Source organism: Dreissena polymorpha, chromosome 2 (genome assembly GCF_020536995.1).
Source record: "Dreissena polymorpha isolate Duluth1 chromosome 2, UMN_Dpol_1.0, whole genome shotgun sequence".
Classification (NCBI taxonomy): Eukaryota; Metazoa; Mollusca; class Bivalvia; order Myida; family Dreissenidae; genus Dreissena; species Dreissena polymorpha.
Window position 1 is genome coordinate 10,066,580 of NC_068356.1, and position 20,276 is coordinate 10,086,855.

Below are 20,276 nucleotides of genomic sequence, written 5' to 3' on the forward strand. Positions count from 1 at the left end.
CTGTTTGCATATAATCGCAATAGTTCACATTAAATATGCATTGAAAAAGAAACATGTGTTTTATTTATTTACTTTTCAAGTATATTTAAATGAAATATGTATATGTTTTTGTTTAACTATTTAACATGAATTGGGCATTTGTAAAATCCAAACAAACATAAACCTTTGTACACTTGTTTTTCCATGTAAATACAGAGTAAATATTGACAAACAATTTTGTTTAATTAACTGGAAAATCCTAATTTTATTCTTCTAGATCTGAACGAATGTAATGATACACGTACCCATGACTGCCAACACCAGTGTGATAATATCGACGGGTCATACAACTGCTCCTGCTATCCTGGATACGAATTGCAAAACGACAAAAAGACGTGTGAAGGTAATAACAAACAATCAAATTCTATTGTGATTATTCACGATTGTATTTAAATTGTTAAATAAATATTATGATATTGTAACAATTCAAAAGACGGCGATATTATGGTTCTTTTTAAATAAGTGATTTTGATTGTAGACATAGACGAGTGTACATTTGGAAAAAAACTCTGCACCAAAAGCAAAGAGACTTGTAGAAATGTTCCTGGCAATTTTACGTGTGTATGCGATACAGGGTACAACAAAGAAGCAGAGAACTCGCCATGCGAGCCTATAGGTTCGTAGTTTCCAGAGTTTGCACTTTTCCCTTGGTAAAAGTTCACATGCTTAGCTCTTGACTTACACAGCATTCTATATCTGAATGACAAATAACCCGGTTGCGCAGTGTAAACGTTGCGTACTCGTGGTTTATGTGAACGAGTCGTTTTATGTCGATACGTACATATTGTATATTAAGACGCATTTTATTACATTATAAAATAGCACTAAGAAAAAAACACAAACTAAGAAAACACCAGGATTTTTCGATTTATATAATAGTGTTAGTTACATTTATATGTATCAATTTGCCTTCACTCTTCGGATACATAACTCAGCGTTGAATGTCTTTTACTCCTTTGACACTATCTAAATAAATACATAGACATTTCCCATACCTATCGTTTGCTCGACCTTAAAGGGACTTGTTGACAGATTTTGTCATGTTTTGAAGTTCTCTAGTATAACACAAAAATAAAAATTAGAAATAAGAGTAATCCACTCCTTGGCTCGTCCCACCAAACCTTGTCACAAAATATAACGATAACAACAGAACTCTCCTAGTTGTTCAATCGTTTCGCGTTTACAAAGGTTATGATTATCAGGTGTTTATATGGTCAAGAGAAATAATGGATATTTTAGAGCGTGGTAAACCTTCAGTATTACTGTGTCCTTGTAAACAAAAACACATAATTACAACGAACATTTGAAAATCTTCATTTCAATTTTGCTAATTTCTCAAAACGTGAACAGTTTCCTTTCTAGAGATTGTTCAATCTTGTATTTTCATTTTAGATCTTGCATGAGCTTATTGTTTGTTTTGTAAAAAATAGAATTAAGTTGAATGCAAATCCGAAATAAGTTTTGAATCGTCAGATAGGGGGCCGCTCATGACGTTTGTCACGCTCCAGTGTGATATCACCATTTTTTATTTTGTTGTTGTAGATTTTGGTAAACATTTTAATAAGTTTTAGTAATAATAGCATGAAATTTTTATCTCCTAAAAGTGTTGTTAACGATTCCTCCCGCTAGGAGCACTATAATGCTGTTGCAAAATCTTGTTTTATTGATAGCCTTGTCATGCCGGAAATATTATTATTTCTATGTTGTCCGAAGCATGTCATTGAGCGAGACATTTTAAATGTAATTTTGTACATATAATAGCAATTTTTATAATTAAAAATATTGAGGATTATGTTGTAATATTAATATAATTTATTGTTATTATCAATTATACTACTTATCCCGAGTAAAACGATTGCATAATCGAAAAAATAACTTTAACTTGACTAACCTATTGTTAATAAAATATTAGCTGATTAATGTTGGGTATAATATTATTGTCAATAAAGATTGAGTGACTGCTACAATTAATAACTTGGACTTAGATTTAATGTTTATGAGCTGTAAATGTAAAAAAAAATGAAAATGTAAAGTACGTTAAGGGAGGGTGTCCGAGATTTGTTACAGTTTTTGACAGGAGGTGGGGGGAGGTGTTCAAAATGGTCAAAATTAGCATGACAAACTTTATGGACGACCCCTTGGGTAGTAAAATAGTGCTAATATTCATAATTTTTGTTCAATGGTGTGTTTGTGTACCTCACTGTCCGTATTAGTAGATGTAAAGGATCTGACAAGGTTACTCATACAGTATGTCTGATCTTGTTTAGTGTCTAAATCGAGGCAAATTTATCTTCTTTAAGTGATCTTAATTCATTCAATAAGGTGAGTTTTCGTGTTTTCTTCGGCTTGAATTCAATAGTCTGGGTATGTTAGACAATTTCATGACAGTATCATATGTGCAATAATAACACGTTAAAAAGGTTCGTTTACGTCGCTTTTTGGTACACGTTCGTCGACAGCAAAGCATATTTATATCCGCATAACATGGATGGCATTTTGCAATGTACATGTCAATACGAACGTCCCTTTGTACGCACTCCATCTTCATTATCTGCTAGGCTCATAATGTGTCGCAAACCAAAAACATGGATTAGGTGTATCACGCGCTATTCATTTGCAGCTTAAATTGATAAGCACACTTAGGGGACGAATAGCACAAATGTATCGTAAAAGAATCAACTTCACGAAAAGTGTGGTGTATGAATTTACCGTTACCCTCGTACTTAAAATTAAATGTATATGAATATTTAAAGTATGCATTCAACCATGTTTTAAGTGGGCCATATGTATTTTGGTTATTTGGACTACGTCGTGGGGTCAGCAATAACAGAGACCAATGACACGCTTCAGAAACAGACAGTGGCTACGACACAGAAAGTAAGTGTTTTTAATTCATACGAATACAGTGCATAATACTTATTTTATATGACTGCAAATACAATAGCAGAGTATAAGAAGTAAGTTTCTGCTGCATTCACCAGACACTTATATTTACATATTTTGGGTTAAAAAGTCTTTTCTAAATAATAAGGTGTATAATGAATAAAACCTTTTGCACGTATGTGCTATTTTCACCATCGATGCCAATGGAAACGGTAGAATTATTAACTCCACTGACCGATTCAAAGGTCAGCGACCTCAGGAAATGCCTTAAGTATTAATGTGTTGACGCGCATCAAAAAGCGATTGGTAAAGTTAATTTAAACATAACGTCGTCTTTTAATTGAATCTGAATTTTATTTTGTATGTTCCACAATTTAACAACCAGCGCTATAAATATAAAACGTATTGAACATATTCCGTCAATCCTTCGGTATTTAAAAGCTTATGTGTGTAAATAATTCTTGGATTTCAACACAATTCGCAGATATTTCCCTCTTACAGTTTTACTTTACAGGTGTCACTTCATGTTTATTATATATTTCATGGAGGTCAATGAACCCATTTTACTGTATTAAATAACGACAGGCATCAAAACAATAAAATAAACATGTCAATCCAGAGCCGCTGAGTCTCGGGGTTATTTTCCATAAATGAACGTTTATGGAAAAACGTTGAATAAGAAGCCCCCCGTTACATGAAAGTGTTCATTTGGTATCTCAATATGAAATTTGCGAAGTAGTTTCTAGGTTACACCTCTATCTCGCATAGTTGATTTGATTATTACTCAGCGTTTAAAGCAGATGGTTTCATGATTTTCCTCTGAATGTCGATAGAATAAATCTGGAAATCTTAGTTTTCGTGACTTATCTTTTCACTTAAATCGTAATTGAGGGCACTAGGAGTTGCGGGCATGACTTATATGAGTATTTTAGACTTTGCAAAGGGATTGGGGTAATATCTATTTAAATAGAATATCATGTTTCTTGACAATTTTATCAATTTTCTTTGAATTGCGTAGTCACTTGTTTGTTTTAATTTACTTTTTCAAAACTCGTGCAAAACCAATGTGTTTTTATAAAACATATACAGGATCTCATACAGGATTAGAGTAACCCTAAGTAATAAGAAATATCAGGAAAAAAAGTAATTGTGCGTTTGTACTTATGCGTTTCTGTTTTGTTTTTAAGTTCAACGACAATTTAAAAGGGGCTGAAGGTTTCTTAGCTATAGAAATATACAAAATCTTCTTAGGGTAAGTATTTATTTAAAATGTTTTGACAATTTTACTCACACATGGCCTAAACCAGGTTCACGTTTTATTTTCTTGTTTTATTTTTTCATGCAATTACGTTTACTAATTTAACTGCACAGTATTGGGAAGAAAACTCTTGCGCTAATGCGTTTTAATTAAGTCATTTATCGAGTTTTTTTCTATTAACTATTTTACAATGCGCTGAATTTTAACCTTGAAATCGTTTGCTGCTATATGTCTGCCGATATACTCAAATGTTAAATGTATTAAAATAATAACGTCTTTCAAATTTTGTTTCAGAGGAATACATATTCACCTCAACTTCATTATACATATGAACGAGACATACGCGACATTTGATCAAGCTGTAGTTCAAAGTCTTATCAAGACAAAACTGGGCTCTTCAAATACAAATATTTCAACTACATTATTCCTTTCTGGGTCGTCTGTCGACGTGCGAATATACAAACGTAAGTGTACGTTGTGAATGAAGCTAACTTAATATATTGCAATAACCGAAGTAAATAAAGTATATGTTCTTTAAAATAATTCATTTTCCAGCTTATTTATTTTACGGACAGAATATTATCAGTTTAGAGTTTTAGAAATACGCTCAGTATAATAAGCTGAGTGACGGTTCATACTAGTATACATAGAATCTGACGGAGGTTATCATTTGTAACCATAATTTAATAAACGATTTTTAGAATTTGTTAAGTAAGCGATTCTTTGGCGAGCTTGCTAATACATTCAATGGACGAGTTATGTAAATCATAGTGAAGTTTCAACAATTGTCAGATCTTTTAATCACTATCAACACAAGACCCAACATTGAAAATCTTTCCATAACAAATACATAGCTGGAAATTTAAGATTTGATCAAAAACTCGCCTAAAATTTCTAAAGTTTAGTAAATTAAATAGATGGGAATCGTGGAACACATTCCGGGTCCACCCAAAATGAAGACTTAGGAGCGGACGGATATCATAAACTTAAAATTATACACATGCGCACACGCACACACTCACACGCACGGTCTTTCAAAAGCAAAGTATCCAATGAAAATATTGAAAAGCTATATTACACTTTTTTAATATGTGAACATTCAAACTTGTTATATAACATAGAAAATGCATGCGATCAATAAAACATTCTGTTCGCAAATCGTATTATAAAACTTCGTATGTGCGATTACAATGCAGATACGGGAATAAACGCAATAATCGATATTGCCACGTAATGCTGTATGCTTACGAAAGGGATGTACGCAATTCAATATTATATACAATTGGAGACTTGTCTAACGCAACACTTATCAAACTTGAATATCTCGGCTACGAGTTAAGATTTTGAATAAATGTGATCATTTGACTACATTCTAGGCAAGCTCACGATAAAATCATTCATCCGTTACGACCGGACGCTTTAGCACGTGGGTGATGTATGCTTTCATCTTTTTGCATGTGAAAATGATTTAACGCGATATTATTCTAAATTTATTTAAATTTAATCATTTTATGTGGGTTGTAACATCAGCAAAACATACAAATACTTAAAAAATGTACGGCTCATATGAATATTCAGAAGCGCAACCGCGCATTATTTCAAATCGCAGGCTACCTACCTTACGTGCTAAAGCATCCGATCGTCAGGGATCACAAGTTTGCATCGGTTGTAGTAAAATTGATCAAATGTACAATTTTAAATTAAAATCTTTTCTCATATGTGAGAAATTCGAGTTTGAAAAATGTTGCGTTAGAAAAGTCTCAAATACTTTTTTAGGTAGCCTGCAAAATGCAAAAAATGCGCGGTGTGCTCCTCAATCTTCATACGAGCCATACATGCTCCTCAATCTTCATACGAGCCATACATTAAAAAAAATTTTTTGTATGTTTTCCTTGTGTGAGAACCCAACTTTAATGATGACATTGAGCTTAATTTAGAATAAAATCGCGTTTTACCATTTCTACGTGCAGAAAAGATAAAACCATAATTTGATGATGTATCGTCAGCTTGCTGAAGATGAAGTCAAATGATAACATCTAAAATTTTGAATCAAAATATTAACTCATCACTAAGATATTCAAGTTTGAAAAGTGTTGCGTTAAAAAAGTCTTCAAGTTTATTAATAACAGACACCGCTTTAATGGGCTATTAAAAACTGTTATGGTTTAATGTTACAAAAATGTGAATTTTTATTAAATAATTACTTTTCATATATAGTTTGTTTATATAAATATTTAATAAAATGTGTCATGTTTTAAATATTAATTGGTTATCGGGACTTATTACGTTGGCTTGAGAAAATACGATTATAAATTAAAATAGTTATGATTGAAATGTACATGAAGATCTTCTGTACACACGCTTACTATTGATAACTGTACTGCAGTATTGTAGACCTCCATTTCCAATTAAACCGTGTTGAGAAAGTATATTTTGTATGTGTTTCTATATAGATAATGTGCGTGAAGTTTAGTACTCTGAATTCACGAAGATCTGCTGTACTCACGCATATTATTGATAACTGGAATGAATCGTTGTTGACCTAGAATTGCAAGGAAAACATGTTATGAAAACAATATAGTATGTGTTTCCATAAAGATAATATGCATGAAGTTTAGCAATCTGAATTGCTTGAATGCGTGTCTGTATTTCGGAACAACACCTATAATATGCACCTTTGACCTACACCTCGTGAAAATTTTCAAACATAAGAATCATGGACCGTATTGTATTCTCCAGCTGAAGACGGAGGACTATGTGGTGTCGAACCAAAGCGCACGGATTGTCACGAAACAACCACCTACTGCGTTAACAAGAACATCTCCGATGATTACTATGACTGCTCGTGTCGTTTTGGGTACACCAAACCAATCACTACAAGGAAGCGCGAACTATATTGCGATGGTATACTGTTTTATTGCCATAACCTGATTTAACGTGCTTTCACTTTTAAATATTTCCATGTTGGCAGTTTGTTAATGTTAACATTAGTTACACTTGTGATGTCGGTCATTCATATTTGTGTATCGCCACACATACGTATTATAATGATTTTCTATGTCTCTCTTTGCTTTGTTCGCGCATCTATCTCATCTAAGGTTTAATTGTAGGTTTTGAATTGTTGGTTATTAATTTCCCATAACCGAAGGATTGTTTCGTAATCGAATAGGAATGAAAATTGTTGTTACTGCAGTTTGTCTACAAATCTAGACTTCTGTTAAAATAGGCATCGTTTTAACGAAACGTGAATATACAAATTCGGAAATGTTAAATGTCGACTAAAATTGAACATATAACATTCAACGATTTCAAAGAAACTGTTGAATGTTTGAAAGTTCACTAAATCAGCTATTCAATAAATATAATTGATACGTGTGAATACGTAGTAATTTATTGTTTCGTATTCGAATAGGAATGTATATTGTTGTTAATGCAGTGTGTCTCCAAATCTAGACTTCTGTAAAATAGGCATCGTTTTAACGAAACGTGCGTATTAAAATTCGGCAATGTAAAATGTCGACTAAAATTGACAATATAAAATTCAAAGATTTCACAGAAACTGTCGAATGTTTGAAAAGTACACTTAATCAGTTATTCAATAAATATAATTGATACGTGTGAATACGTTGTAATACAGATATAGATACGATTGTGATACAATTTTTCTTAAGCCTTCGCAAATAATATAATACAAAATTGAATTTCTTTCAGAGGAAAACTAGGAATGTTTTCTTTATCAATTCGAAAGAAACACCAAGCTGATCACATGCAAATCAATAATAATTATGATTTAGTTATTTCTTTATATTTTAGATGTAGACGAGTGTAAGGCATATGCGGGTAACGGAACCAGCAACGACCGATGTGTTCAAGGACAATGTGTCAATACTATTGGGTCTTGGAACTGTACATGCACGGCAGATAGACTCTGGATGTCGGTTGGCTCTCTGGGATACCCTATATATCGGTGCCAAGGTAAGCAATTTGCACTGTATTTCATATTGACGACACGATTGACAAATCACGGAACTTATAGTTGAATGCAATATGATTTTATTTTTTTTCAGAAAATGTAACAATATTTATGTTATTTATAACTTGAAAATGCCTTCTAATAATTGTGTTATGGCAGATATATTGGCGTTATTTCGTCTGGTTTAACTGTATTATATTGTACACATGCATCGTGTCGATCAAAACATTATTAATACACTCATAGAGAAAATTCAATATTACGAGAGTATATTATAGGTAACCACAGTTATTTGGGGAACATTTCCTTTATTTGGGACGCACAACCTCAACATGGGAAGATCAACCAATCCGTCATTAAGTCATTTTTGACTTTACAGGTGAGCACATGTATCGTGCGTGATATTTCACATTCCATACTTCTCATAGTAATTAATCGTTATAAAAAGAGCTTCATTGAGTCCAGAACGAAGAAAGAATCTATTTCATTATCAAAAGGATACACCGGTTATCATAGTGTTTGCACTGCACATATGTATTTTTTTAAATTTCATCCGCTTAGTTCAAAATATTGTTGTAACAGCCAATCGACAAATATTCGCCACAAGAACATGTGTTGGTATTTCGATGTATTGAAAACTTTTGGGTAGGAGGAATATTTTCCCAAATATACGTATTTAAACAACGCAATTATTAAATTATCGATATCATATCCTTCTTTTTGATATCCCTTAATTTCCCTTTGAATGATAAATCTCAGAGTTGTATATAATGGTATGTCCTATTATTTGGAAGGACAGGTTTTCCTAATAGTAGTATTGAGTTTAGTCCATGATTATGACATTATTACATATATAGTGTGCAAACCACAAATGTAGCCATATTTAATGTTAGAATTCGGAAAATGTAATAAAAAATAAATACAAAATAAAAATGTATACTAAATGCTAGTATCATAATTTTAATATTTAGATCTCAGAAGTGTTTACTAATGAGTCGTTGAAGAAGGAGAGTATGACAGCAGTGCCCTCCGTGTTTGTTTCGGTGACTATTTTGGAAAACACTTCATATTACGAAATGTAAGCATATTTTATCTCACACATGCAACACAATGCCCATTTGTGTAGTAGTTGACATGTTACATTGACTCTGGTTTCGAAATTGGCCACATCCGGAGGCTTATAATGTTTTCTTTAACAAACATTATTCGCCAAAAATTGATAACACCTCAAGCCTTATTGCTGTATTTGAGTATAAGGCAACAGAAAGTTGCCCCATGTCAAGCATTTTTCTTAATATGTTCTAGAGTCAAACTGGGCATGTCACTGGGTCAGATAGTTAGAGTATATTTCATCAAGACAAATCATTAAAAATATGTGTAAATATAATAACAACATTAAAAATGCAAATCCATTTTACCATGTTTGATAATAATTAATTGTACTTATTGAATTTATTCGATCGTTATCGAGCAATATTCTTAAGTGAACGTGACTAGAGTTTTGCTTTACGTTAGCACTGGAATCATTATTTTTGTGGCCGTAAAGTTAAAGCGGGACTGCAAGATTTTTATATGTGTTAAATTGTAATATATTGATAAAAATGTGTAACAATTACACAAAATAGGCAAGAAAAATTATACATTGAAGACGAATTTCATAAAATGCAGCAAAGACAAATAAGCGCCCCGAGCCGATTGTGACGAAGATATTTCGTACATACTTTCCTACAATAACCGAAGCATTCGTCTTTTTTTAGGATCGGAGTTAGTGTTCGTGTGTTGTATAATTAGATATCGTTGCAGGAAATTAAAATGATTCGTTAAACTAAATTTAGATTCACCTCGTACGAATTCGAATTCGACTGTACAGACATTTTCGATTTCAGAATTAAATATCTGGCTTATTTCACATTTTTCGACATAACTTTTATTGTAATTTTATATTGAAATGTATGTATACTAAGTTTTTACACATTTTATATTAATTAATAAATATTTGACAAAATCTTGCAGTCCCGCTTTAAGTATGTACATGCCAAAACATCATAGAAATGTACTAAAGACTAATACAAGAAATGGAGCGTTTTTACATGAGTCGCTAAAACTTTACAAATCGCCTTTTATCAATACACTTACAAGCAAACATATGGTTTATATTTACCTGTCTAAAAAATATGTTGAATCATTTTGCTGTATTTTAATTAAAAACGCATAATAAAGTGATACAAAAAACAATAATCGAATTGTATTTCCAGATATTCATCGGATTATCGGTAATCACATACCATTAGTCATATATGTTATATATAGGCATTGTGTAAAAGTAAAGCAGGGTTGCGGTATGTTTACGTTTTTGACATATGTGATGATTTGAAAAAGTAAAACGGGGCGCCATTGTTGAATGTAATGTATCAAAACCGAATGTATAAGAACAAATAAGCGCTTCCTGAATTCCCTTGTATAGCGGTATAAACTTATGCCACACAACTACGCCTGTGTTACTTTGTGCTTTTGATTTTCTTAGATGCATTGATGCTAAAAGGGTATTTAATCATCAATAATCAAATAATTTTTAATGTGATAATATAGGGCGATATATTGCTATTGAAATAAGTTAAAGAGTGTATAAACACTCAAACATGTGTAACGAATCAATTCATCATGTAAAAGGACTGTCAACCACGACGGCGAAGGAAAGAAAAGTTGTAAAATACCGTATTTTTTACAATTATTAGTTTATATTGATTACAATATCACGACTGGTATATTACATTACTTGAAATAAAGTTGTTAAGATTTCATATTTTCTGTATATTTGGTAATACATTTTACTGTGCATGCGTAGTGAATTGTATATATTTTATATATAAAATGATCAATCTACTTGCGTTATTTATAGTGTGTAAATCGTTATGTCACCTATTTTCGCGATGTACTTTCGATTTCACATCGCGAAATTTTATTACCATTTATTTAATGCTTTCCGGTGGTTTATAGAGATATATCAGTGAATTAAAACTGATAATTTCACTGTTTCAAACAATGAAAATTATCAGTGAGAATTATCGATAATTTTCATTGTTTACTGTAAAATGATGTCATTTTTGACGAAATGACGTCATTATCCCAGCAAAATTCTTTAGTTAAATCTTAAACAATGTATATAAACTGTGAAAAATGGATTAAATAAAAAGAAAATTTGTTGGATTCGGTGGATTATCGATTTTAATTCACTCGATCGTGATCATAGAAAATATATATTTTCACTCGTGGCTGCGCCACTCGTGAAAATATTGTTTTCTATGATCACTCGTGAATTAAAATCGATAATCCACCGGATCCAACAAATATCCTCTATATATACTAAAAATATGATTTTTTTTCAAGTAATGTAATATACCAGTCGTGATATTTTAATCAATATAAACTAACAATTGTCAAAAATACGGTATTTTAGAACTTTTCGTTTTTCGTCATTCGTGGAATCACCATCTCTGCGTCATAACGTTTTGCATCATATCTATTTCAGACCATTTCTCAGTAGGTATCTGTTGACATACGAGTTTCGTATTCGTTTGGGTGACCCGATGGACACTGCCATTCTCCAACAAATTGGTAGTGAATTTTTCAAGAATGGTGTAACAATTGGAGCAGCCGTTTTCCATAACATTACTTTTTTCAATGGTATGTCAAACTAGCTAAATTTTCTGATTGAATTCTCCTGTGTGAACAGAAAGACATGTTTATAATAATTAATTATTAGGATACATACGCTCGTTCTAAGAGGCAAAAGTGCTCATGACATCCGTCTGTGTTATAGTCACATAATTTGTTATCGCTTTGTCTAACGTAAGCAGTTCAACACAACTGCAGAAGCTCGCAAACATTAAAAGTTAACTGACATGGTTTGCATTAATAGATTGACTAAACAATTATTGTTCGAACTTGGTTCGGGTTAACTCGATAAATTGACACCCACTTACTTCCTGTTATGTTGTCATTTATATTCTGAAACAGATGCACGCACACAAATGTGTATGCTTATAGAACACATGCATGTAAGTATTGCTTTATGATTTCACAAGTATCAAGAATGTTTTTTGCGTGCTATACAAATGAAAAACCTTTATACCACGTTCATTTTCCATTACTTTGACTTATTCAAAATAACTCAAAATGTCTATGTGTTTGGTGATTGTTTCAACTGTCAGATTTTAACAAACACATCGAAACTAAAACGGGCGACATTCCATATCTCTTTCAACTACGTTTGTTTAGACCATTACGTAAAAGATGCTTGTCGAATATGTTTATTGATAAAAACCCGCCATCTAGTCCAATGCGCACGCTTGAGTCGATTTATCAGCCCGCTCTGAAGGCGTATGTGTTTTTTTTTTTTAATTAAAAATCTTGTTTGTGTAAATTACAACTATTCGAATATTTACGGTTTGCATTAAAACTGTGCTAATGTATTTTAAATAGAGTGTAAACTATAATTTTGTTCTCTGTATAAACTTTAAAAACGAGTTAATTTCCTTTAAAGAGTCAAATAACGAACTGTGCAGGCGGAGTAAAGAAGGTAACTGCGACCTCCGGACAACTGAATGTAAACAGGAAAATGGAACAACATCGTGTATGTGTAAAAAAGGGTTCCAGCCACGTACATACACCGAATATTCCTGCGAAGGTAAATAATATTTTGAAAGGCAAATGCCTCGGTTTGAATTAATTATGTTGTGAGAGAGAGCGAGAGAAGAGAGAGAGAGAGAGAGGAGAGAGAGAGACGAGAGGAGAGAGAGAGAGAGAGCTAGATAGAGATGAGAGAAGAGAGAGAGAGAGAGAGAGAGAGAGCGAGAGAAGAGATAGGAGGAGAGCGAGAGAGAGAGAGAGCTGATCTCTCTCGAGATAGATCGCGACTAGGATAGATAGAGCGAAAGAGAGAGGAGGGAGAGAGAGAGAGCAGAGCGAGAGAGCCCAGGAGATAGCAGAGAGAGAGAGAGACAGAGAGATCACTTATACCAATAGTGATAACAATTACGACGTTCAGTTCCTCATATATCGACGCAAGACCTATCGCTTAAATATACCGAATACCGTTCGCATCGTGTATTGTTGTTGTATTTTTATATAAACATGTCATACTTTAAGCAAACAAACATTAAAGAATTGTCAAGGTTATTTTGTCATATGTGTACAGTCAAGCTAAGAAAAATATTTTTGAACAAAAACAGGCCTGTACATTGCCAATGATCTAGCTGTTTATTGCTTTACAACTCACCGTTGTAAATAAGGTATTTCTTATAAACGAGAAAAACGGCGTTTAAATAAATATTGCGATTCCCGTTTTTCCCTTAATTAATTTGTCATGGTCAAATTATCATTAACTCGATTTTCGAACCACATTGGTTGGTCGCCACTGAGAAGATAAGCAACGAGCAACATAGGACAACATTCGTGACTCAAATACATTTGTTATAATCCTAAATAGCAATATATATGCCGATTAAAAACACCGTTTACCGCTGCATTTTTCACGATAAGAAATCTTCATATTAATAGTTCAACGAAATAGAGGTGTCAATGAAAATTGTCCGAAAAATAAAAAAACTAAAACATGTGTGCATATTAAGTTTTAATAATGTAGTATACTTATCAGGAATTGTTCTATGTAGTATATTCTTAATACGCAGATGAAGCTAAGGAAACAAAATGTCATATAAGGATACTTCATTTACCAAGTATGTTTGCGTTTTCGTTATAAAAGTTGTATAATTTACAACCGCTACTGGAAAAGTTAATAAAATAAACTATAATTTATGATTCGCCAAATAACGCAATCAAAATTCAAATATAAATTAGCATGCACAGTAGGTTTATAAAAGTAATTTTACTATGTATTGAATACTATCAAAACGGAAGCAGGTACACGAGCTCGAAAGGCCTTTGTTCATTTATATTGACAAGCGTCAAATGAATTTTAACGTACAAATTTCTTTTAACAGAGCGCTTTTGTAGGCTTAATACAATTATATTTTGACTATGAAAATGAAAAACGGTATTATTTGTAGGACACACAATTGGTAATAGTTATCAGTATTATCTTCAGCTCAACTGTTTAAGTCAATCATGTATTCATAACTTTGTTTTAAAAACTAACGTAAATAATTGTGTAAATTTGAATCCCCAACGTTATGCATCGGTTATTGGTAGACATAAAAACAGTGCTGTAAGCTTGCATTCCATTAATTTTTAACATTTGCGCGATTTTAAAGGGCATTGAAATCTTCAATTGCATAATGACCTCAATAAATCTAGGTCAAAAGTAGCCTTTGTCAGCTACGTCAAAAACAAACATAGTTCATAAGGTTGCCAGACAACTCGCCTCAAGTGAGTGTGTAAACATCGGAACATTAATTGTAAGATGTAGCAATCCACTAGCAGGAATAGTAAGTCTCTTCTCAGCTGTCAACGTATGAACGATAATATTACGGTGGTTGAATGTGTTAATTATAATGATAATAACATTTCGAATTATTTGCCGTGGTCACGGGCATTAATTTGCAAGTGTGACAGATCATTTGTAATTGTTGTGATCAATATTTAGTTCAGGTTTTCTGATCAATGTTAGACAAAGCGTAGAGAAAAGCAAACAAATCATTACACATATTTTCAGATAAACAATAAAATTTGAACAAAACAAATATCAAAATAATATAATTCTACACACAAAAACAAATGTGGAGACTCGAACCTTCGACATTAAGGTTAGACTAGTTTTATACCAATTTACTTTTCGCTTTTCTTTTCGTTAGTATGCATGCGGTAAAATACTGATTTTTTGGCAGCCCTGCTTACATGCCATCAAAACCGAAGATTTTTCTCTGATCGGAAATTACCGTAATCCGCTCGGGTATTTCCGCAACCTTTTTGGTTATTATGTAAATTCGTCCCTACGCGCATGACACGGAAGTTTGTCCATTGTTATTACGCATTTGAGCTTGAGCTTAACGTCAACTTTGTTAAGTTTTATTTAATGTGCGCTAGTTTTTTGCATGACACACGTTAACCGACATGTTTCAGTGTATATTTCTTTCGATGCAAAGGGCGTACGGATAAAACTTTGAAAAACACACATCGGATGCCTTAACTAAAACTACTTCTTAAATTTACTGAAATCGCGCGACAATATTCTTAATGTAGTTGTGTTACTAGAAACACGGAAACGCATTATTGTTATGCCTTAAATGTTTTTGTAGATTACAGATACGGATTATTTCAAAATGCCACTAGTTTTATAAGCATATTCTCATCAATGGTTTGGTAAGGAAAAAACGTTATTTAAACCATTCGCCTAAACCCTGCCACATTATTACAACAGAAGTTGTATTTGAATGTCAATAAATCTATTCCGAATTCTTGCAAGTATCCGTTCTGTGTCGATAATCATTAATCTAACTTTCTAACTTTCGTAATTTCCGGTTTGAATGAAAATGGAAAGAGGATCGGAATGCGTGAACATTCGCAACTTTGTCTTATTCGTAAACGCTAATAACATCGTTACTAAATCGGGATGAGGAACGAAAACTTTGTATATGCTCTAAATTCGATAAAAATATGGTTTTTACAGGCTTTTAAAAGCGCTTCATTTCTCATTGAAGCTTCTTAGGCATTTACACAGCGCATTTAACTACTTTCAAAATATAAATGTTTAACATTTAACAAGAAATATCTTTAAAAAAGATATACGGCGTTGATAATTCAATGAATGAGATCAAGGATAGCGAATGTCTTTTTCTGTGCAGTTCTTAACTGCATCACACGCAGTACGGGATGTTACGCGGAGTTTTCGCAGCTTATTTTACATTATTACATATTTTACATAATGCTGGTCATAAACCTATAGAAACAAAACAGAAAACCAAAAGAAGAATGGAAGTGAAATTAAAACATATGAGTCAACCGGCCACACGCGAAGTATCCGTATTTATAGGCGCGTTCTTCGAACAACCTGTTTTAGTGGTTTGTCGGGCATTGCCATTTGATTCGATTATTAACAGTATCGAGAATCATCGCGCTCATGCTTAATACATTAGTCAATATGGTGGAATAATTATTGTTAAATTAATCAATATAATATTTATCATTGTATTGTTGAAAACACATTAAGAATCTATTATTGACATACCATAATTATATTGCTGAGTATCTTCATTTAACATTTTTCTGGTCTAAAGAAAATTCCAGGTCACCTAGTTCACGAAAAGCGTCTTTATTATATAACGATTATTTTACTGACCGCGAACTCCGGTGATGACCTGTATATAAACTCGATACCTCGCGGATTGAAATGCAATCCATTAAAGTGAGGCCTCGCTTCCACTGCTCTTTATACTTTTACATGTTTACATGTTGACAGGAATATGGAAGTAAGTACTAAATATGAGAACATAGCCTTTAAGTATAAACGCTTTTGCGCTGGTAATTCTATGAAAATAAAAGGTGCACGCACAAACTGTATTGATGTCGAGAATTGCGTGTAAAACTGTTCTATCTATTAAGCCTTTTCACTAGAGATAAAATTGTTTCATGCAGTAGAACAGTGTTACAAAGACGCGGATATGTTTCCAATGTTCTGGTGGTATACTCAAATCAGCCAATGGAATAAATGAAGTGTATTCATTCGTACCTAGCCCCGGGAAATTTTATTTGAATTTTATTGGACACTTACAAAGGTCAGGTAAGGTGAAAAGCTGGCTTAATACAGCTATGCCGAAAAAACGGACTATCTAAACATACTAATCACACGAAGAAAAATTGAATGCTTCTTTATACAGACGTCGATGAGTGCACGTTGAACGAATACACTTGCTCTGGCGGAGGCAAGTGCAACAACACGGAAGGCAGCTGGACATGTCAGTGTCCGTCAAATACGGAACTCCTTAATGTGAACAATAACCATAGAGAATGTTCAGGTATGTAATATACGGTTTGGTCTATTGAGAAATATACATAAACATAGAGCGGACGTACAGTTCATGAATAAACATTTTCTGGGAAGTATTATAGTCACTATAAATTGATGTAAAAATTAATATATGCGCACTGTGGTTATATGCACTTATGTGGAGGGTTTGTCTAAGAAATAAAACTAAACTTACGATGTTTATTGGAATTTGTTTTATTGAACAGAGAATGTTCAGTATAAATAAAACTGATAATTTGATAATTACATTAAACGAATAATTCATAATCTGTTTTGAGATAAGAAACGTGTAGTATATTTGCACAAAATGTATACATTTATTTTCGTTTGTTGCTATTAAGGTTTGCATGGATTGGAATTTCATGTTTACATTGAATATAAGTATTCATTTAAGAGACACTGCTATATTGAGATATGCATACATGTGCATCCTGTTTAATACTTTACATATACAGAAGAGGCTTATTACAATTGTTCATCTGAGGCCTACACGAAATTCAATTGTCCCAACGGAAACAAGACATGCAACAACTCAGTTTGGTCTTGCGATTGTGCACATGGTTATCGATTGGAAGGTTCAAACCATTCATCCACGTGCATGGGTAATTTATTTAACATAACTTTTACACGGGAACTAAGTATTTTTATAAAAATAATATGCAGACGGATGGTCAAAATTTGTTTTCATTTTTTTTGGTATCTATCAGATATAATATCTATTTATTGTTCGTACTACTGTATATTAGTTGGTGCTATTATTCTTGTTTGCAATCACTATTAGTAACCGTAATAATATAATTTCGATGAGACAAGTTTGAGTTTAACATTAGTATATAAATGTTAATGAAGATAATAAGTTTCTGATTTGAACCTTAACATTCATCCAAAGGAAATATGTGGGTTTCAGATATAAATGAATGTTATCAAGGAAACCCCTGTGGAAATGGAAACTGCAGCAACAGCGACGGGGGCTATAAATGCAAATGTGAAAAGGGATTTCAATTAAATGAAACCGAAACGTCGTGTATAGGTATGTTAAAACGAAAAACTTCAAAGCAAACTAAGCGTGTGTCATTGGCAAAATATATAAAACAATAACTGCTTCTCAATGACTGAATTTATTTGTTAAACTATTATTTTCTGCGTCTGTGTTCCTGGGCACCTAAGTTTATTTCAGATAAACACATACATTTATAAGCTGTACGAGTATTCTATCACACGTTCCGAGTTAATAAAATGTTTGATCGCCGCGTGCTTGACGCTCCATTGTTTCTGTCGTTACAACAAAAGGTGACAAATTAGATAATTATGATTGTTGAATGATTTGGTTATATGTCACAAAACATTTACTATAACACCAATGTGAGATCTTCCGTTATTATTACCAGCATAAATTAAACATAGTTTGCAGTTTACTTAGTTTTAAACATGTTTTGATATTTTACAGACATAGACGAATGCCATTCAGAAAAGTACACATGCGAAAATGGCGACTGTACAAATTTCAACGGAAGTTACAAATGTAATTGTAAAACCGGATTTAGAGAGGTGTACAGAATTGACGTTACAACAATTTGTGTTGGTAAGTTAACTAACAGTTCATGCTTTATAAGTATGTTTGATTGTGTACTTTGAACAATTTGGGTATTGCATAAATTGATTGTCCGGATCATGCTCAAATATGTTATGATTAACAAATATAACATATTTAATATATTTAGTATTATTTTCGGCAAACGCTTAGTATTTGAAATATATTACATTGTTAAAATGCCAACTGTAATGTCTCTGAACAAATTTGGATTAAACGATTGTACGTTACTAACGCGCGTGGGTATACCTCGGTCATTTATTCCACGTAACGTTATATAATATCCATACTTTTAATATATAATGAGCATGTAATTCCTTAGGTGATAAGACACATACTTAATTACACAGTGCACGTTATGGGTTAATATGTGATCTAGTAAGGGAAAATGTTATTTCACTTTAAGATATTGACGAATGTACAAACAAGTCGTACTCGTGCGGCACACATGGAGCTTGTACAAACATTGAGGGATCGTTTATATGCGACTGCCCCGATGGATATAAAAGTTATAAGATTAATAACATGAGTTACACGTGTGCAGGTAGGCTGTAGAGTGTGTTTTACTTGAGAATTGTAAGCCTTCTAATTATCACATGTTTAACACTACCATTAATTTGTGATTGTATACAAAGCCTGTTATCAAATTAGGAATCATATTTTTAAACAAGGTAACATGTGTAACTGACAATTTCTTACATTGTTCTAATTACATCATTCACCATGATTATAACGCAATGCATGTTCAAAGACAAACACTCTGATTGAAAATGTATATTTAAAAGTTAAAAAGTTTTGATGATCCTTGTAAATATAATTGATCTCTCCATATTCTTATAGATATTGACGAATGCAATCCATCTGAAGATTATCAATGTATCAACGGTTCCTGTAAAAACACTGATGCACGCTGGGATTGCGTGTGTGACGTGTCTAGACGCGCACATGTCGTGAACGAGAGTTATATTGAATGCCGAGGTAGCAAAAACATTAATATATGTATTCGTTCCATTGTACAAACGAAACCATAGTCATGAATCATATAAGGCTAACATTTAATTTACTCGAAATGGCATTTTCTTTTCTTTGTTAACAGTCAATATCGTTTATTTGATGATTTTATCTAAAATATGCGATGCACTGATAAACGTGCTTTGTAAAATTCAACGCAGCTATTAGAAAAAAAATCATTTGCATCGATTTAATATTGCCTTACTCCTGAGTTTTATACAGTAAAATTATTGTATAACACATATTCGGGTATACTCTGTTACTAAGAGGCATAGCCTTAAGAAGTACTATTGTTTTTTGTGTTTTTTTTTCAGACGTTTTCCTGTATCCAGTACAATTCGTAGTACGGATTCTCTATGACCCATACAAATCTGCTAAATCTGAGGAGTACATTCAAAACAGCCTTATTAAAATGGTAAACATAGATGTATTAATTTACTTTTAAATAATTGAAACACGCAATTTATGTTTTAATGGAAAATCGACATTTAAATTAATAATGGTGTAATTTTGTACGAAATATACAACAGCACGAAAA

General features: G+C 32.6%; 1 protein-coding gene across 1 annotated transcript in view; it reads left to right on the forward strand.

Moving 5' to 3' along the window:
- LOC127865825 (uncharacterized) overlaps positions 1–20,276 on the forward strand; it is a 182,952-nt gene that overhangs the window by 147,021 nt on the left and 15,655 nt on the right. Inside the window, exons 12-29 of the mRNA XM_052405851.1 lie at positions 257–382; positions 518–655; positions 2,816–2,916; positions 4,110–4,174; positions 4,475–4,644; positions 6,920–7,084; positions 7,994–8,155; positions 8,432–8,532; positions 9,125–9,231; positions 11,683–11,837; positions 12,697–12,840; positions 16,988–17,125; positions 17,592–17,738; positions 18,044–18,166; positions 18,584–18,718; positions 19,134–19,271; positions 19,568–19,705; positions 20,053–20,153. Coding sequence (XP_052261811.1) covers positions 257–382; positions 518–655; positions 2,816–2,916; positions 4,110–4,174; positions 4,475–4,644; positions 6,920–7,084; positions 7,994–8,155; positions 8,432–8,532; positions 9,125–9,231; positions 11,683–11,837; positions 12,697–12,840; positions 16,988–17,125; positions 17,592–17,738; positions 18,044–18,166; positions 18,584–18,718; positions 19,134–19,271; positions 19,568–19,705; positions 20,053–20,153 — 2,354 coding nt within the window. The remainder of the gene's footprint in view (positions 1–256; positions 383–517; positions 656–2,815; positions 2,917–4,109; positions 4,175–4,474; positions 4,645–6,919; positions 7,085–7,993; positions 8,156–8,431; positions 8,533–9,124; positions 9,232–11,682; positions 11,838–12,696; positions 12,841–16,987; positions 17,126–17,591; positions 17,739–18,043; positions 18,167–18,583; positions 18,719–19,133; positions 19,272–19,567; positions 19,706–20,052; positions 20,154–20,276) is intronic.